General features: G+C 42.6%; 1 protein-coding gene across 4 annotated transcripts in view; it reads left to right on the top strand.

Annotated features, from left to right (window-relative positions):
* The window catches only part of LOC144491407 (septin-2), a 94,062-nt gene that overhangs the window by 50,944 nt on the left and 21,836 nt on the right, over window positions 1-21,282 (top strand). For all 4 annotated transcript variants that reach the window (XM_078209193.1, XM_078209194.1, XM_078209192.1 and 1 more), the window contains exons 3-7: window positions 3,198-3,378; window positions 10,468-10,554; window positions 11,864-11,987; window positions 14,219-14,353; window positions 15,937-16,054. In XM_078209193.1, coding sequence (XP_078065319.1) covers window positions 3,198-3,378; window positions 10,468-10,554; window positions 11,864-11,987; window positions 14,219-14,353; window positions 15,937-16,054 — 645 coding nt within the window. The remainder of the gene's footprint in view (window positions 1-3,197; window positions 3,379-10,467; window positions 10,555-11,863; window positions 11,988-14,218; window positions 14,354-15,936; window positions 16,055-21,282) is intronic.

Raw genomic sequence — 21,282 nt, 5'->3', positions numbered from 1 at the left:
CTGAGCAGCCTTGGATAGATTCCATCAGGCCCTGGGGATTTGTCAGTCTTTAAATTCTCTAACAAACCTAACACTTCCTCCTTTGTAATGGAGATTTTCTCCAACGGTTCAACACTCCCCTCCGAGACACTCCCAGTCAACACATCCCTCTCCTTTGTGAATACCGATGCAAAGTATTCATTTAGGATCTCCCCTACTTCTTTGGGCTCCAAGCATAATTCCCCACTTTTGTCCCTGAGAGGTCCGATTTTTTTTCCCTGACAACCCTTTTGTTCCTAACGTATGAATAAAATGCCTTGGGATTCTCCTTAATCCTGTCTGCCAAGAACATTTCGTGACCCCTTTTTGCTCTTCTAATTCCCCGTTTGAGTTCTTTCCTACTTTCTTTGTACTCCTCCAGAGCTCCCTCCGTTTTTAGCTGCCTGGACCTACCATACGCCTCTCTTTTCTTTTTGACCAGTCCCTCAATTTCCCTGGTTATCCACGGTTCTCGAATCCTACCCTTCCTATCCTTCTTTTTAGCAGGCACATGCCTGTCCTGTAGCCCTAACAACTGTTCCTTAAAAGACTCCCACATGCCAGATGTGGATTTACCCTCAAACAGCCTCTCCCAATCAAGAGCTGCCAATTTCTGCCTAATCCCACTAAAGTTAGCCTTCCCCCAATCCAACACTTTACCCTTGGGACACCACTCATCCTTTTCCATCACTATCCTAAAGCTAACAGAATTGTGGTCACTATTTGCCACATGTTCCCCTACCGAAACCTTGAAGACCTGACCGGGCTCATTCCCCAGTACGAGGTCCAGTATAGCCCCCTCTCTAGTCGGGCTATCTACATATTGTTCCAAGGAACCCTCCTGTACGCATTTTACAAATTCCTCCCCATTCAGAGTCCCTGCTCTCAGCGATTTCCAGTCTATACCAGGGAAATTGAAGTCTCCCACGACGACAACCCTATTTTTCCTGCACCTATCCAGTATCTCCTGACATATCCGTACTTCCACTTCCCTTGGGCTGTACGGTAACGAACTAGCTTTAATTAAATTCTACTAAACACAATTACATTAGACAGTGCAAATACACACACCGGAAATGCCCAGGCAGTGTGCAGAGAGAAAACAGATTTGAATATTTCAGGTCAGTGACCTTGTGTCAGAACTGGAAAATGTTACCGTTCTGACGAGAGGTTATTGACCAGAAATGTTAAATCAGTTTCTCTCCACGCATTCTGCCAGGTCTCTTCACACATACTGCCAGGCTTACTCAGTGTTTCCAGCCGTTTCTGTTTATTTCCGATTGCCAGCATTTGCAGTATTTTGCTTTTGAGACAAAAGCGGGACTTGGAGGCACTGTCAAAGCCGACAGGTGAACCATAACTAGGGAATTCAAAATATAATCACTCCCTCGCCATTCTCTTTGTTAGAGGAAAGAGCACCAGCCTGTTCAATCACAGCACTGTTTTATGAATGTCAACATTGGAATTTAATGGGAAACAGTTGACAGAAGCATTGCAAGAAATAATTCAAATTCTACAGACATGGGGTGCAAACAGATGCAACATTTTGAATATATTAAAGTTAGATGTGTCTAAAACTAGTAGTTGCATCATATATTTGTTACTGCCATAATCAGTAGTCTTATTTGTTTGTGTGACGTGGGCAATTCTGGCAAGGCCACCACTATTACTGATACTAATTGCCCTTAAGAAGGTTGTTAAAAGCTGCCTTGAACCCATGTAGGTACACCTATGATCCTATAGAAATCAAATTTACAGAAGGAGATCATTTGACCCATGTCTGTGCCAATCAAGAGAATGCTACCCAGCCGATCCCCATCTTCCTACATTTAGCCATCCAGTCACGGCTCTTCAAATATACATCCAAGTATTTTTTTAATGTGCTGTTGAGTAGGGATCTCCAGAATTTTGATCCAGTGCCAACAAAGGAATGGTGATTATGGATGGAGTGGAACTTGGGATTTAGCAGTACTTGAGCTTGTTGTTGCTGCTGTTGCGCCCCGCCCGCCCCAAAGATGTTGACGTTGTGGGATTTGGTGATGGTGATACCATTAAATGTCAAGTGGAGATGGTCAGATTCTCTCTTGGTGGTGGTCATTGCCTGAAATGTTTTTTAGCCCAAGCCTGAATGTTTTACAGATGTTGTGGGTGAGAACTTCATTATTTTAGGAGTTGCAAATGGAACTGGACACTGCAATCATTAGTGAACATGCACCACAAACTGAGAAATTCAATAAGTGGAGCTGATTCGCATTTCAAACTAAGCAAGTTGTTGCTTAAATGCAGGATACAAAAACATGGAGTAAGTAGTGTGTTATACTAAGAGTTTATAACAGTCACTGACAACATCTCAGCTCTATGGGAGTGTATACCGATCACATTTATCCATTTTGTTCCTCCATCCTTTCATCTCTTCTTCCTTCGTCTAATCTTAAATATTGACAGTTTTTGTCCCAACCATTACCCTAAAAATCATAACTCAACACTGAAATTGTTTAATATTCCACATTAGTAGCAATGCAGCTGCAATTTATTGAGTCTTGAATTTTAGATCATAAAGCTATTTTTAATTTGAGTGCAGATACTTGTATCTGTAATGCACATTGCATTTTACCAGTGCAGCCCAAAGGCTGCTAAGTATCTTGTGTATATACAAGTGGTATCTTAGATGATTTCTGTAAATCTGTTTGTCTGTAGCCCAAACCCCCTGAAATAGAATTGACCAGATAGCGTATGTGGTTTGTTTTGAAAACCACCTGGTAGCCAAATTGTTGAGCATGCACTAAGTATTTAAAATGGCTAGAGGTAACCAAATTGATCCTGAGCACTGCAAGAAACTAAATCACTTATGAGAACAGCTCAAATTATGGTTCTCGGCCAGGAAGCAGATTTGATAATCAGCAAGTGTTCTATTTCACTTATAAATGTACTGTGCCATGAAATTCTTTCCAATTGATTAAGTTTCAAGCTGTTTGCTTCAAATTTATTGCACTAATCTGAGAGTTTGGAGAAAAGCACAAGAATGATCAGAAAAAATGTAATTCAACCAGGAGGATTTTTCAATGGGGAAATTTGAAACCTACTTTTGGATCCATCTTTTATGAAGGGGAATGTTAAAAGATTTAATGAGGAGCCTTGAACAGTTTGTATTTTGATTAAACTGGTTTGATATTTTGCAGATGTTGCAACAGCAGCAACAAATGTTACAGCAACAGCAGCAACAGCAGCAGCAGCAACAACAACAACAAGCTCAATTCACAAATCCAGAGACTCCTGGTTATGTGGGATTTGCCAACCTCCCTAATCAGGTGCATCGTAAGTCTGTGAAGAAAGGGTTTGAATTCACACTCATGGTGGTTGGTAAGTGTGGTTTATTTATTTCCCTTAAGTTTTCGATATTTTTGTAAAAGTTTGTCATCCTCTTCTGTGTTGGGGGTATACATGAGCGGGGAAATCTTTTTTGTAGATATGGTGTTACATGTTACATATGAACATACAGACTTGCAGATTAGGAGCAGGAGAGGCCACTCAGCCCTTCAAGCTTATCCTGTCATTCAATAAGGCCTTGGCTAATTTGGTTTTAATCATTTCATATAAATTGTAAAGAGTTGAGGCCCCAGCATTGATCCCTATGGTACACTACTCTCCATATCCTGCTAACCAGAAAATGCCTCCTGTTTCCAGTTAGCTAACCAATCTTCTAACCATGCCAATTTGTTATCGCACACACCATGAGCTTTTAGTTTCCATAATAACCCTTGATGAAGCACTTTATCAAATGCCTTGTGAAAACATAAGTACAGTATATCCACTAAAGATTCCCTTTCTCCACAGCAACTGTTACTGCTTCAAAGCACTCCACTAAGTTATTCATTATTTTCCCCTCAGAAAGCTATGTTGACCCTGCCTGATTACCTTAAATTTATCAAAGTGTTCTGTTTATAATGGCTTCTAAAATTTTCCTTGTGACAGATGTTAGACTAACTGGTCCATAGTTTCCTGCTTTCTGTCTCCCTTTTTGAATAAGGGGAGTTACATTCTCTAATGGGACCTTCCCCAAATCTAGTGAATTTTGGAAAATTGAAACCAACGCATCAACGATCGCACTAGCCACTTCTTTTAAGATTCTAGGATGAAATCAGTTTGGACCTGGGGACATGTCAGCCGGAAGTTCCAATAATATGCTCAGTACCACTTCCCTGCTGATTTTAATTTTCTTGTGTTCCTCCCTCCCAATTCCTAATTCATAGCTATTTCTGGGATGTTAGTTGCATCTTGTACAGTGAAGATTAATGCAAAATATCCGTCCATTCATCTGCCATCTCCTTATTTTCCAGTATTAATTCCCTAGACCTGCTTCCTAAAGGATCAATGTTCACTTTTTTTTTAGCTTTTATTTTTAAATATTTATAGAAACCCTTACTATCTGTTTTGATATTTCTAGCTCACCCTTTCTTATACCCTAATTACACTCTCCTTATTAATCTTTCAATTATTATTTGATGGTTTTTATATTGTCGAATCTTCTAGCCTGCCACCCTGCACAACTTCATGCTTTTTCTTTAAGTTTGATACTATCTTTAATATTTTTAAACTAAATATCGATGGTGAGTCCACTCCTTAGTATTTTCTCTCTCCTGTTGGAATGTATCCAGTGCATTCTGAAATATTCCTATAAATGATTAAAGATGCAATCATTGATCTATCCCTTAATCTAAGTTGTCAGTTCGCTTTTGCTAGCTTTGGTTTCATGCCCTCATAATTCCCCTATTTAAGTTTAAAGTACTAGTCTGTTCCTCAAACTGAATGTAAAATTCAATCATATTATGATCTGTGTTGCACCTTCACCATGAGGTCATTAAGTAATTCTACCTTGCTGCACAACACCAGGTCTGGTATAACATGCTCCCAGCTTGGCTCCAGAATGTGCTGATAGAAGAAATTAGGTTGGAAATATTCTATGAATTTGCCATCTATCCTATCTTTGCCCACCTGGTTGTTCCAGTCTACCTGTAGATTAAAATCCCCCAAGAGAATTGCTGTGTCTTTCTGATTCGTTCCAATTGTTTCTTCTTTGATGCCCCATCCTACCTTGTGATTACTGTTGTTGGTTCTGTGTACCTCCTTCCTCATCTCTACCAAACCGCTTGTACAATCCTGGTTGCCTGAACTAAGGCTATCCCCCTCTATTTTGCTAATGTCATCTATAATTAACAGAACCACCTTTTCCTAACTTCCTATCCTTCCTAAACAAATACTCATCAATCTGTCCCAGCATGTAGCCATGTTTCTGTAATGGCTATTAGATCATACTTATCTCTGTTTGCACTATTGGTTCATCTGTTCTGTTTTGAATGCTACATAATTCAAATAGAGTCTTACGTTTTGTCCTTTTTTATTTCGTTTGTAACCTCTAGATTTATCTGTTGGTTTACTCATATAGACTTATGCACTTCCTGTCATGGTCTGTTTATCACTTCCAATATTAATACCTCCCCTCTCTTCCCTTGTCTTTACTGTTTGCTGTACCACATCTTCCCACATTTGATCACTTGCTCCCACTATTTAGCTTAAAACACTTACTACTTCCCCAGTAATTCAATCCGCAAGAACACTCATCCCAGCATGGTTCAGGTGTAGACCATCCCAGTACTGGTGCCAATGCCCACAAACCAGAACCCACTTCTCCCATACCAGTCTTTGAGCCACGCATTCACTTCTCATCTGATTATGAGGGGCATGGACAGTGGATAGGGAACAGCTATTCCCCTTAGTTGAAGGGTCAGTCACAAGGAGACACAAGTTTAAGGTGAGGGGCAGGAGCTTTGGGGGGGGGATGTGAGGAAAAATGTTTTACCCAGAGGGTGGTGACAGTCTGGAATGCCCTGCTTGCGAGGGTGGTGGTGGGTTGCCTCACATTCTTTTGATAAGTACCTAGATGAGCACGTCATAACATTCAAGGCTATGGCCCAAATGCTGGTAAATGGGATGAGGTAGGTTAGGTGGTTCTTGTATGTTGGTGCAGATTGATGGACCGAAGCGCCTCTTCCGAACTGTATGCTTCAATGATTTGCCTGATGCCAATTTGCCCATGCCTTGGGTAATAATCCAAGGATTATTATCTGAGGTTCTGCTCCTTAATTTGGTGCCTAGCTCCTTGTTTTGACTACGCATAACCTCTTTCTCATCTTGCCCATATCGTTGGGAGCTACACGGATCATGAAGCTATATCCTATCTTTCCAACTGCAAGTACCTCTCCAGCCCTGAGCATATGTCCCGAACCCTAGCACTGGGCAGGCAACATAGCCCCCTGGACTGCTGAGAGCAATGTAAATCTCCCTTACTATGAGTACATCCCTGTTCAATTGATGAACTGGAGTCTGAGCTTCAGACACTGCAGCACATCCGGGAAGGGGAGAGTTACCTGGACGCTGTTTCAGGAAAATTCTACCATCCGGTAGATTTAAGTATCTCTAATTCGGTCAGGGACATTAGAATGCGACTGCAAGTGAGGCAGGTAGAAGGATCCTGAATTCAGGAATGGGAGGAGCCTCAGCTCTTGACCTTGTCCAACAGGTATGAGGTACTTGCTCCATGTGTGGATGAGGAAAAGGGCTGTGTGGAGGATGAGCTAGCTGACCACTCTACCGTAAGACAGGAGGCCGTTCAAGAGGGGGAGCAAAAAGACAAGTGGTAGTTGTAGGGAATTCTATAATTAGGGTGATTGATAGCATCCTTTGTAAGCAGGATCGCGTGTCCCGTATGGTATGTTGCCTGCCTGGTGCCAGGGCGAGGGACATTTCTGACTGGCTTGAAAAGATATTAGAGTTGGAGGGGGGAGGATCCAGTTGTTATGGTCCACATTGGAACAAATAATATAAGCAAGACTAAGAAAGGGGACCTATTTGAGGATTATCAGGCACGAGGAACTAAATTAAAGAACTGGTCCTTAAGGGTTATAATCTCTGGATTGCTACCCAAGCCATGTGCTAATTGGTCAGGGGATGAGAAAATTAGGGAAGTAAACACGTGGCTAAAGGAGTGGTGCGAGGCATTGGCATCAGTATTGGAACAGGAGAGATCTGTACCGTTGGGACTGTCTTCACCTGAACCGATCTGGGACCAGTGTTCTAGCGGAAAGGATAAATAGGGTGGTCTCAAGGACTTAGCAAGTGGGGGGGGGGGGAGAAGGGAAGGGTAAAATTATGGGAAGTATAATGGTTAATGAGAAGCAAAGCAGCAGGTTATCATGTGAGGAGGAAATTATGAAATAAGTTAAAAGGAAGGTGAACTCAGGACATGTTGTTAATGGAGGTGTTAGGATTCAAAAAGAAGGTATAAAACTAGCATAAGGGCACGTTACCTAAATGCTCGTAGCAGTCAAAACAAGGTCAGTGAGTTGACGGCACAAATCATCACGAATGAGTATGACTTAGTGGCCATTACAGACATGGTTAAATATCCAGAGGTATCCGACTATTTGGAAGGACAGACAGGAAGGTAAGGGAGCTGGTGTAGCTCTGATATTTAAGGATAACATCAGGACGGTAATGACAGATAATATAGGTTCTATGGAGAAAAAGGTTGAATCCATTTTGGGTGGAAATCAGAAATAGTAAGAAAAAGTCACTGATGGGCATAGTCTACAGGCCACCAAATAATATCATCACGATTGGGTAGACAATATAGAAAAGAAATAACTAGTGCATGTAAAAATGGTAAGGCAATTATCATGGGGGATTTTAATCTACATGTTGATTGGTCAAACTAGGTCGGTCAAGGCAACCTTAAGGAGGAGTTCATAAAATGTTTCCGGAACCTACAAGGAAGTCAGCTATCATAGATCTGGCCCTGTGTAATGAGACAGCAATAATTAATCTCTCAGTTAGGGATCCTCTCGGAAGGAACGATCACAATATGGTTGAATTTAAAATACAGATAGATGGTGAGAGTTGTAGCAGACGTGCTGAACTCCCTTAGCCTCCTGAGAAAGTAGAGGCATTGGTGGGCTTTCTTAACTATAGCATCAGCTGGAGGGACCAGGACAAGTTGTTGGTGATCTGGACACCTAGAAACCAGAAGCTGTCAACCATTTCCACTTCATTCCCTTTGATGTAGACAGGGGCATGTCCTTCACAACACTTCCTGAAGTCGATGACTGCCCCCTTCATTTTACTGACACTGAGGGATAAATAATTGTCATTGCACCACTTGACCAGATTCACTATCTCCTTTTCTGTCTCGTCATTGTTTGAGATCCGACTCACTACAGTGGTGTCATCAGCAAACTTGAAAATGGAGTTGGAGTGAAAGTTGGCCACAGTCCTAGGTGCATAAGGAGGCAGAGGATGTAGTGAAGAGCTGCACATGTTGCAGCCGATGTGCAGAATACTGTCCACATGGTGCCCGACTCACAGCTTCAGTTCTGGCTGCAAATCTTTCATTTTCTTAATCATCTTCCTTTTATGGTTATCTTTCAGCTATTAATACATGAGATCTTGGCAGGGAACTAGCAATGCCGTGATCCATGCAGATCACCTTGCAATGGGAACCAAACATTTCCAGCACTTTTACTTTGTAATAGTGTGGGTCAGAGGCAGGAGTGAGGAAGGAGGGTGTAGCTGAAACTAGCTGAAAATTAACCATGCTGGCTGGAAGAAATAGAATGGATGGCTTGTGAGTTTGCCAGGTTCAGCAAAATGACAGTTGAAAGGTAGTGCTACATGTGCGCTTTTATGAGGAAGGAAATTGGGAAGCTGGTCAGTGAAGTCATAGAATCATAGAATCCCTACAGTGCAGAAAGACACCATTCGGCCCATCGAGCCTGCACTGACAACAATCCCACCCTATCCCCATAACCCCACGCATTTACTCTGACACTAAGGGGCAATTGAGCCTGGCCAATCAACCTAACCTGCACATCTTTGTATCGTGGGAGGAAGCCGGAGCACCCGGAGGAAACCCACGCAGACACAGGGAGAACGTGCAAACTCCACAGTCACCCGAAGCCGTACTAGAAAGTCACTGCTAGAAAACTGAATATAGCAGATATCTAAAGCACTTAGCCTATGTCCTGCATGCACAGTGAAGTGGCATGTGTGCTGAACCAAAAGGAAAAGGTCTGAGCAAAGATTAAAAGAACAGAGTTCTCTGGGCATGATTGTAACTCGGCACAATGGTTAGTACTGCTGCCTCACAGCACCAGGGACCCGGGTTCGATTCCCGGCTTGGGTCACTGTCTGCATAGAGTCTGCACGTTCTCCCTGGGTCTGCGTGAGTTTCCTTGGGTGCTCCGCTTTCCTCCCACAGTCTGAAGGATATGCTGGTTAGGTGGGTTGGCCATGATCAATTCTGCTCAGTTTATCCGAACAGGTGCCAAGTGTGTGGCGACTACGGGATTTCCACAGCAACTTAATTGCAGTGTTAATGTAAGCCTACTTGTGACACTAATAAACTTAAAACCTAATTCTTAAGCTCCTGATAGAGGGGAAGGCCTGAGTATTGCCATCTGGTAAAGCAGTACCTTGGGAGTTGCATGCGTTGCCCATCGGTGGATGGGAGCAAACGGAGTGATAGTGATGCAGCAGAGCATAAATGCCCAGGATTATGTAGAACTTGCAGTGCAAAAACCACCCATCCATTCACCCCCAACTCGCCTAACCTCACATTTGTTAAATTTCATTTGCCACTTGACTGCATCAATGTTTATCTTTGATTACTGATCATAATCTTGTCTATCTGAAATTCAGTCCTGAGGTTTCAAGATTGGGACATTTTTAAGGAAAATGTAGTGGGAGCTATACTCTACACCTAAACCAAAAATCACTGATGTCAGCTCTAGGCATCAGAAGAAAAAAAATCACCAATGTCATCACTAACTATTTTAAAAATAAGTATTGCTGATTCCAGTTTATACACAATATCGCTCCCTCTGAACAGCACAACATAATTGCAATTTTATGTAGAGTTTGAGCTTGTTTCTAGAAATAGTGGTCACTTTAAAAAGGGATTGCCCATTTAAACAAGTGCTGAGGGAAACCTTTTTTTGAGGGTGGTGAATCTTCGAAATTCTGTCCCTCAAAAGACCGTGGAGGCAGAGTTTTTGAGCATCTTTAAGGCAGAGCTGGATAGATTCTTAATAGGCAAAGGGGTTGTAAAGTTATCGGGGGCAGGAACATGGAGCAGAGGTTAAAATCAGAACAGCCATGATCTTTTTGAATGGCAGAGCAGGCTTGAGAGGCCCAGTGGCCGCCTCCTGGTCCCAATTCATCTGTCTATATTTGTATGTATGTATGTTGTCCACGAAATTTTCAGGTGTTTGATTTCTTCCCTCAAACTGGATAAAGTTGTAACTCTTAATTTCCATGCAGTTGATATCAGAGGTCAATGCATTAGCTCATGTCGAAAGCTTTTGGCAGTCTACTTCAATGTAATTGTTTTCTATGTAGGTGAGTCTGGCCTGGGCAAATCAACTTTAATTAACAGCCTCTTCTTGACTGACCTCTACCCTGAGCGAGTTATCCCTGGAGCTGCAGGTAAGATGATTTGGGGGTTTGGGGAGGCACGGGAATGCATTTTTTAAATAACTGTTCTTAAAAGTGTACGTATTAGTGTTTGAGCTGGGAGAAACTGGCATCTTGTTTAATGCTAATTTGTAACTGTCATGGCAGTTGTGGTTAGTGAGCAGATCACAATGTTGGCAGGGTAAGTTGTGATAAATGAATCTATTGCTTGGTATTTCATTTCCAACCAGAAGCAAGTCAAGCATGCGCTTCAGTGAGATGATTTGAGTACAGGTCTTTATGTTGGCATAGAGAAGGGATTAATATTCTAGCAGTTGTGAGCTGTGTTGTGGTGATGGTACTCACTTTGGAGTGGGTAAGCCCAAAGCATTTGGCTCCTCTGGAATTGCAAGTCTTGTCATGGTCCTTGCCTCTTGAGCTATAGTCTAGAAAGGCTGAATGTAGTAGCATGCAGATTGTGTATAGTTAGGGAATTCACCAGCCCCCTCAAAGCAGGCCACTTTTAAACATGCCTGTGGCTGTTTTGCAGTGAGGATCCTGGAGCAGACTTCTGTCCACCTTCCAAGTTGAAGATGAAACAGAGGTTGCCTCACCCAAAGAACTTGCCAAGTTTGATTTGATTTATTATTGCCACATGTATTAACAGTGAAAAGTATTGTTTCTTGCATGCTATACAGACAAAACATACAGTTCATAGAGAAGGAAACAAGAGAGTGCAGAATGTAGTGTTAGTCATAGCTAGGGTGTAGAGAAAGATCAACTTAATGCAAGGTAAGTCCATTCAAAAGTCTGACAGCAGCAGGGCAGAAGCTGTTATTGAGTCGGTTGATACGTGACCTCAGACTTTGTATCTTTTTCCCGAAGGAAGAAGGTAGAAGAGAGAATGTCCGGGGTGTGTGGGGTCCTTAATTATGCTGGCTGCTTTGCTGAGGCAGCGGGAAGTGTAGACAGAGTTAATAGATGGGAGGCTGGTTTGCATGATGGATTGGGCTACATTTACGACCTTTTGTAGTTCCTTGTGGTCTTGGGCAGAGCAGGAGCCATACCAAGCTGTGATACAACCAGAAAGAATGCTTTCTATGGTGCATCTGTAAAAGTTGGTGAGAGTCATAGCTACATGCCAAATTTCCTTAGTCTTCTGAGAAAGTAGAGGCGTTAGTGGGCTTTCTTAACTATAGTGTCAGCATGGGGGGACCAGGACAGGTTGTTGGTGATCTGGACACCTAAAAACTTGAAGTTACTCAAACCCTATCAAATTGTGTAGTTGATGAAACACCAATTTGATTTCACATTGGCTCACAAGTACTTGTCTTTATTTCAGAGAAAATTGAAAGAACAGTCCAGATTGAAGCTTCAACCGTAGAGATTGAAGAGCGTGGCGTGAAGCTGCGTCTGACTGTAGTTGACACGCCAGGATATGGAGATGCAATAAACAGCCAGGACTGGTATGTTAGCCTATCACAAATTGGAATGGGTTTTGTGATCACAGTTTTAACAATCAAGTGTAAGGCTTATTTAAATTTTGGATTCTAGTGTTTTAGCTGAGCAGCCCTGCGAGTGTCTGTGTACCGAGGAGTACTTGCTGTCATTTTTAATGGTTTATATCTCGACACAGAAAAAGTTCTGCTAATAAACATGTTTCTTTCCAAAATTACTGTTGCATTTTCTACATTGAGCTGCATTTGATACTTGTGCTAATCTAGCTGGCCTGTTTAACCTTTTTTCACAAATTGACAGGTCCTTCCCTCTAATACCGGCTCACAGGAATTCCCGGCTCGGGTCACTGTCTGTGTGGAGTTTGCACATTCTCCTCGTGTCTGCGTGGGTTTCCTCCGGGTGCTCCGGTTTCCTCCCACAGTCCAAAGATGTGCGGGTTAGGTTGATTGGCCAGGTTAAAAATTGCCCCTTAGATTCCTAAAGTGTGTAGGTTAGAGGGATTAGTGGGTAAATAAGTGGGGGTAGGGCCTGGGTGGGATTGTGGTCGGTGCAGACTCGATGGGCCGAATGGCCTCCTTCTGCACTGTAGGGTTTCTGTGATTTCTATGAATACTCATTCTGAATGGCAACGGTGGTTTCTGTACTTCAATCTTTTGTGTAGTAACAAAGTACAAGATATTTGTAACAATTGTGTATCATGGGAAACATTTCATATCAAAGTTATTGCCATGTACAGTATTTTTCCTTTCTTGCCTTGTATAACAAAATGGGTATGGTGAAATACTACCTATTGAAGACCAACTAACATGACTCGCGTTTATGCCTGGACTAAAGAATCTTACCTGCCTCAGATATTCTGAGATCAGTTACTGCTGTTCATCTCCTTAAGCCAATTGGTGAAGAATAGCACTGGGACAAAGTTTTACTCAATCTTGCATGTATTTGCAGAATGCAACATTACAATCACACCACAATTTCAGTAATTGTATCGTCATATGTGCTCAAATGAAACCCAGTTAATCCCACTACCTGCATAAACCTGAGCACGTTGCAACTAACTGCCTGTTTAAAATACAATTGCAATTCCAGCGGGGTGTGTGTTTGATGCACATTGGCTTGTACTTTCCTCCAGTGCACTGGGTCATTGGCAAATCCATCGGCTGAGTTAGAGCCAACAGCAATGCCATCATAATGAAAAAACATAATTTGGGTTTAAGAAAAAAATCTATGTCGACTGGCAAATGTCAGTGGTTAATTTCATTATAAGCAGGATATATTGTAAACCTTTTCAGTGATTTGAGAAGCTGTATGGTATGACTTCATGAAGTCAGCCTCAGATTTTGAGTCAAGAGATGGCTCTTGAAACTTTACATCTATACTTTTATCTGACAAAGGAATTGCTAATTAATTAATTGTTATCCAGGCTGAAGGCTTGTGTTCTGATGGGTTAACGATGGTGCCTGTACATTGTTAGCTAAGTACAGTGTTGTAGTGATGCTGATAGAAGTGATAAAGGGGCTAGACTGAAGAACTGTACACCACCTGTAATTACTTACTGCAAAGCCTTCTAGAGGGAAAGCCAGTTCTTCAAACTCAGAAAGCATGTACAGAATTTGGACAAACACTGGCCACCTCTCCACGACTTGACTGTTTTCTGCAGTGTCCTGTACATTTCAGTTCCTTTGAAATTATTGCCTTAATTCCAAAGCTCTTTGGAATGTCATATCTTTGCAATGTGCCTACAGTCGAATGGTGGTGTTTTTCATGGTGGTATTGTATGGTGAATGCAAGGGCGCATGTTTGTGACTGATACAGGCCTGTCGCTTCTGTAGATAGCAAACATGATAAATATTATAGGTTGTGACTAATATGAATCACCTAGGAGACGTATGTAATGGTGTGAACCTTGTTTTGGTGGATGATACATGCTTGTGGTGGTTGGCAGGCATGGTGGTACATACCAGTCTTCAGTGGCTGGCAGCTGCAGTGTAATTGCAGACATCTGTCCTCACTGACATTGGCATTGCCATGGGCCATGCTTCTTACACCTTGTTGCAGTTTAATACTGGGATTGCTGGAGTAAAATTATTTGAGATTAGCTATGCTTGGCATACTGAGTAATAGGTTTGAAGAATTGCTGCAACATGTTGCAATCGCCCCTGCTGATGCCGTGTAAAACTCTTGGATGGCTTGTCACAGCCCAGCCTGTTGATTTTTTTTTCCCTTTGATCTTTCTCAGCTTTAAGACAATTATTTCGTACATTGATGAGCAGTTTGAGCGGTACCTGCATGATGAAAGTGGATTGAACAGACGCCACATTATTGATAACCGGGTCCACTGCTGCTTTTATTTCATCTCTCCTTTTGGACATGGGTAAGCATGGTTACTTGTTCTGTGTAATGAAATAATTTGTTGCAGGAACCACTCTGCGATTATTGAAGAGGAGTGGTTCACAGTTGTTGCCGTGTTCTCTGTGCTTCAAATTATTGACTGACCCGAACTACCAATTGGATGGTTAAAGCGATATGTCCAAACTCTGGTTCCAAATGATAAACTAGTTAATGTGACAGATGGGTGTGAGGGCAATATGACCATGACATCTGTCACCCCATTGATTGCTAGGGTTGATTCGGCTGATCTGGCTGGCTAGGTGGTTGTCCCCCTTCCCTTGGCTCCATGTGTGTCCCTCCCGAAGCTCAGCGCTCAGTTGCAGAGGATGACCCTCTAGAAGAGGACCGCTCCGCCAGTCTAGGGTATATAATGCAGCTACAGTCGCCCACTAGGCTAAACCTCCAAGACCATTTGTAGGATGATGTAGGGAAGTCAAGCTCCAAGACAAAAAAAAGGGGGGGGGGGGGGGGGGGACCCAAGCTTTTCAGGGGTGGTATGGTGTAGTTGTAGGGTCAGTAAGTTTCCTGAACTGAAAATGAAAATCTGTTCTCTGTCCCTAAAATTCAATTTTTATGATTTATTTATATTTGTTAGTATATTTTCCCTTAATTTGCTTTCTCTCCTCCTCAATCCACCACCGCACAATCGAAACTAACCTGTGTTTATCTTATTTAATTATGATCCACATGAATAATATGCAAGATTTGCCTGTCAGCAAACTCTTCCAATTATCTGTTGTAGGATCATAGAATGATTACGGAAGGAGGCCATTCAGCCAGTTGTCTGTGCCAGATCTGTGCAAGAGCAATTCATGTGCCGCTCCCCTGCCTTTTCCCGTAGCATTGCATTTTCCTCTTCAGATAATTCCTTTTTGAAAGCCACGATTGAACCTGCCTCCGCCACACTCTCGGGTAGCACATTCCAGATCCTAACCACTCGCTGTATTTTTAAAAAAACTTGTCCCATGTTGCCATTGCTTCTTTTGCCAGTCATCTAAAATCAATGTCCTCTGGTTTTCGATCCTTCCACCAGAGGGAGCAGGTTCTCCCAATCTACTCTGCCCAGACTCCTGATGATTTTGAATGCCTTTGAAAAATTTCCCCTCAACCACCATGTCTAAGGAGAATAATCCTAGCTTCTCCAAGCTATCTACAAACTGAAGTTAATCAACACTGAAATCATTGTGTGAATCTTTTCTGCACTCTCTCTAATGCCTTCAAATCTTTCCCAAAGTGTGGTCCCAGAACTGGACACAATACTCCAATTGAGACCGAACTCATATTTTGTAAAGATTCATGATGTGGTTGTTACTCCTGTACTCTGTGCTCCTGTTTATAAAGCTCCAGATCCCATACGCTTTATTAACTTCTCTCAACCTGTCCTACCATTGTCCATGACTTGTGCGCATACACCTCTAGGTCCCTCAGCTCTGAGAATCATGCCCTGTATTTTATATTGCCTCTTCCCATTCTTCCTACCAGAATAAGTCATGTCTCTGCATTAAATGTCATCTGCCCATCTCCAGCCAGCTGTCTGTCCTTTATCATCTTGTATTTGTTTTTTAGACTCAAGCCCCTGGATGTGGAGTTCATGAAGGCTATACACAATAAAGTGAACGTTGTTCCTGTCATTGCTAAGGCAGACACCCTTACGCTGAAGGAAAGAGAGAGACTCAAAAGAAGGGTAGGCACAGTAACCCGTATGTGAAAAATTAGAGATCACTCAAATTTTGGTGCTCTATTACCAATTAAAACTCGATACATGATAGTGATGGTTCATACAATTTTGGGGCTGTCCCCTTCCCGTCACTTGTCTTTTGGTAACCCTGCTATTCCACGTATCTCTTGAACATCCATCCATGAACTGCCTGGGATGTTAAGACCATGAAGAAAACAAGTGACTTGCTGGGCAAGTGGGTGGGCGTTATTTGAATAGTTTGGTTGGCCTTGTTTCATTACTCTTTGTGCCTGTCTCTCACATAGCAACTGCTCCAAGTGAGTCTTATTGAATCGGGATGTGCATGAAATCAAACACACAGATTTGTGTTCTGTCCATTGGTACAATATGCTGCACTCTGTAGTGTAGCCTTTCATCATATATCAATAGACTGCTCTTTCTAGGGTCATGCTCTTCACTTGTGAATGATCAGTCAACAGAAATCTACATCTGAAATCTTGTACTTGGGATTAAGCCATATGGATATGCTGGTCTGGGTTAAGTCTGTGGAATACATGTAACTGAACTTCTTATCATTGGAACCATTCTTGTGACTCTTTCTGTGCCATCTGTAATGCCTCATTGTATTTAAGTTGATGGGTCACTAGGGCCAGGTGGGATGGATCCTGAGGGAAATCAGGGTGTAAGCTGTGGAGGTATGGGCTGTAATATTCCAATCCTCCTTGGCTATAAGGGTGATCCAGCAACGATAGGCCAGTCATTTTAACCTTGGTGTTGGGAAAGCTTTTTCAAACAATAGTACAGACAAAATTAACAGTCACTTGGACAATAGTGGATTAATTGAAGAAAGCCAGAACAGATTTGTTTAGGTAATGCATGTTTAGCAAACTTGTTTGTGCTTCTTGATGAGGTGAAAGTGTTGCTGAGGGTAATGTGGTTGATTTCATGTATAGTAATGAAGGTAAATGAAAAACAGAACTCCACAGGCCAGTTAGCTTGAGTTCAATTAAGTGCCACATCAATGGTCATTGCAGAAAATAAAAACTCATGATATGGTGTAATACCTTGGCACGGTTAGAAGACTGGCTGGCTAACGAAGCTGAGATAGGCAGAAATGGGTCTTTTTTAGGTTGGCAAGATGTAACAAGTGATGTACCTCTGGGATCAGTGTGGGGACCTCAACTGTTTACGGTTTATATCAGATGGTTGCCAAATTTGCTGATGACACGAAGATAAGTAGAAAAAAGTTGTGAAGAGGGCAAAAGAGCAATATTTTTATCTGAACGTTGAGTCTTTCCAACCCTCTTCCTAAAATAGTGGTGGAAACAGAGTCTTTGAATTGGGGATAGGCAGGATGCAGATTTGTGGTTACTATCAGATCAGCCATGATCTTTGAATGGCAGAGCAGATTTGAGGGGCTGCATGGCCTACTCCTTTTTCATATGTAAAAGACGAGGGAAAATTTTAGGGTTGTAGGGAAAGAACAGAGGAATGGGACTAGCTAAATTGCTCTTGCAGAGAGCTGGCACAAACTTGATGGGCCAAATGGCTTCCTTTTGTGTTGTGCAATCATTCTGTATGATTCAACAAATGTTCTTGAACTGAATTACTTATTTGTTCATGGGATGCGGGCATTGCTAGTTGGGCCAGCATTTATTGCCCATTCCTAATTGCACTTGAGTTGAGTGGCTTGCCAGTCCATTTCAGAGGGCATTTAAGAGTCAATCATATTGCTGTGGATCTGGAGTCACGTAGGTCAGATCAGAGAGGGCAGCAGATTTCCTTCCCTAAAGGGTTCCCTAGTGAACCAGATAGGGTTTTATGACAATTGACTATGGTTTCATGGTCGTCATTAGACTTTTAATTCCAGATTTTTTTTATTGAATTCAGATTTTACTGTCTGCCATGTTGGGATTTGAATCTGGCTCCCCAGAGCATTACTCACCTCCCATTAAGGATGCATTTTTCAGGATGCCTGAAGTTAGGACAGAAATAGAACCTTTTTATAAATGATTGAATAACAAAGTTCTTTAGTTGAGCTACATCAGGGGCTTCTATTTAAATGTCAGCACCCATCTCCTAACTCTAGTGCTTGTGAATATTTTTTCTCATTTAATTTCACTCTCTCGCCTTCAGATACTTTTGCGTTTAATTAAACCAAAGATTTAAAAACTAGACATTTTCATATGAAGGTGCTCCAATAGGAGTACATCTGGACCACACTGCCCATGCTGTGGATAGAGCCTATCCAATTGGTCCTGTTTATTTCCCTATTAGCTCTGTACTTTTTTATCCCAATCTCTTTCGAATGCTGCTATTGGATCTGCTTCCACCACATCATCGTTTCAGACAGAACATACCAAATCTCAACCTAATGTGAGAAAATTATTTCCTTGTGTCACCTCTGGTTCTTTGCCAATTACCTTCAATCTATCTACTGTGGTTACTGGCCTTTCTGCTGTAAGAAATACTTCTGCTTATTTACTCCATCGAAACCAATCATGGTTTGAATATTTCTACCAATCTCCTCTTTACATTCTCTGATATGAGGAAAACAATCCCAGCTTCTCCAGTCTTTTCAAATAACTATGTCTCATTCTTGGTATCACTTTCTGGAGGAGAAGGCTGCACAAGTTTCCCAACCCCTTAAAATGACGGGGAGCCCAACACAACCGTGCGAAGATCAAGCTGAAGCATTTTCTACAATCTTCAACCAGAAGTGCCACATGGATGATCTATCTCAGCCTCCTCTAGAGGTCCCCTCATCAGAGATCGCAGTCTTCATCCAAGTCAATTCATTCCCTGTGATATCAAAAAGTGGCTGAAGGCAGTGGATGCTGCAAAGGCTACAGGATCCTGGTAATATTTTGGCAATAGTACTGAAGTCTTGTGCTCCAGAACTTGCCATGACCCTAGCCAAGCTGTTCCAGGACAGGTACAACACTGGCATCAACCCAGCAACCCCAGCAAAATTGCCCAGGTATGTCCTTGCACAAGAAACGGGGCCAATCCAACCCAGCCAATTACTAACTTATCAGTCTACTCTTGATCATCAGTAAATGATGGAAGGGGTCATCAGCAGTGTATCAAGTGCACTTGCGTAGCAATAATCTGCTCACTGGCACTCCGTTTGGGTTCTGCCAGAGCTACTCAGCTACTGGCCTCATCACAGCCTTGGTTCAAATGTGGAAAAAGGAGCTGAATTCCAGAGGTGAGGCAAGAGTTGACAGCACTTGGCATCAGGCAACATTTGACCAAGTGTGACATCAAAGGACCCTAGCAAAAATGGAATCAGTGGGAAATCTCTTTGCTGGTTGGAGCCTAGAACAACGGAAGATGGAGGTCAGTTATCTCTGCTCCAGGACATCGTTGCAGGAGTTCCTGGGGTAATGTTCTCGGTCCAGTGATCTTCAGCTGCTTCATCAATGGCCTTCCTCCCACCATAAGGTCAGATGTGGGGATGTTCATTGATCATGTTTACCATTCGCGACGACTCAGATACTAAAGCAGCCCATGCCCAAATTCAGCAAGACCTGGACAATATCCAGGCATGGGCTGACAAAAGGCAAGTAACATGCATACCACACCAGTACCAGGCAATGACTATTGCCAACAAGAGAATCTAACCATCACCCCATGACATTCAATGGCATTATCATTGCTGAATTCCCCCAATATCGAAAGAGAACTGCAATGGCCAGTAAATACTTTGGCTACAACATGTTTGAGGCCAAGAATCCTGTGACAAGTAACTCTCCAACTGACTCTCCAAGGCCTGTCCACCATCTACAAGGCACAAGTCAGGAGTGTGATGGAATACTAAACTTTGAAGTTTATTTATTAGTGTTACAAGTAGGCTTACATTAACACTGCAGTGAAGTTACTGTGAAAATCCCCTATTGTCCCCTTGCCTGGATGATAGTAGCTCCAACTAAGAAGCGAGACACCATCCATGACAAAGCAGCCCACTTGATTGACACCCCTTCCACAAACATTCGCTTCCTCTAAGTGGCAGCAATGTGTACCATCTGCAAGATGCACTGCAGCAACTCCTTGGAAAGCATCTTCCAAACCCTAACAACTAGCATCTAGAATGACAAAGACAGTAAATGCATGGGAACATCGCCACCTGGAAGTTCCCCTCCAAGCCATTTGCCATCTTGACTTGGAAATGTGCCACTGCTTCTTCACTGTCTCTGGGTCAAAATTCTGGAACTCCCTCACAGCACTGTGGGTGTACCTGTACCATGTGGACTGCAGCAGTTCAAGAAGGCAGTTCACCACCACCTTCTCAGACAATAAATGCTGGCCTAGCCATAAAGCCCACATGCATTCCTTGAATACTAAAGTCATCTGCATCCTCTCCAATGCCTGGATATACTTCCCAGAAATGAGCACAGTTTTTCAGCTGAAGCCTAACCAGTGTTTTATAAAAGTTTGGTACAACCACCTTCCTTTTGTACACTCTGCTTCTAATAATGCATTTAAGGATTCCATATGTTATTTAATGGCCTTCTCAACTTGAAATCCTTCAAAGATTTGTGTGTATACAATCAAGTCTTGAGCTTCCCTTCAAAGTTATGCCATTTAGTTTGTACTCTGCATTCTTCCTACTGTTAAGGTACCTGATCAGATACCCCAAGGTATATTTTGCAGTTAGACGAGACCCCAACTATTTTCCAATTCGAGCAATATTCCTCTTATAGACTTAAACTCCACTTCAGAATCAGTTGGTGACACACAGGCTTACATGCTTGTACTTGGGCTGCCAGTCCTCACGTAGGACCCCCACTTCTTGTCTTCAAACAACCGCACAACCTCAAACAGACCATTGTCCGCAGCAAACTACCCAGCCTTCAGGAGAACAGTGACCATGACACCACACAACCCTGCCACAGCAACCTCTGCAAGACGTGCCGGATCATCGACACAGATGCCATCATCTCACGTGAGAACACCATCCACCAGGTACACGGTACATACTCTTGCAACTCGGCCAACGTTGTCTACCTGATACGCTGCAGGAAAGGATGTCCCGAGGCATGGTACATTGGGAAAACTATGCAGACGCTGCGACAACGGATGAATGAACACCACTCGACAATCACCACGCAAGACTGTTCTCTTCCTGTTGGGGAGCACTTCAGCGGTCACGGGCATTCGGCCTCTGATATTCGGGTAAGTGTTCTCCAGGGCGGCCTTCACGACACACGACGGCGCAGAGTCGCTGAGCA

The sequence above is a fragment of the Mustelus asterias genome, chromosome 3 (assembly GCF_964213995.1).
Source record: "Mustelus asterias chromosome 3, sMusAst1.hap1.1, whole genome shotgun sequence".
Classification (NCBI taxonomy): Eukaryota; Metazoa; Chordata; class Chondrichthyes; order Carcharhiniformes; family Triakidae; genus Mustelus; species Mustelus asterias.
The sequence above is the reverse complement of the archived record's forward strand: the minus strand, read 5'-3'. Positions and strand labels throughout refer to the sequence as shown.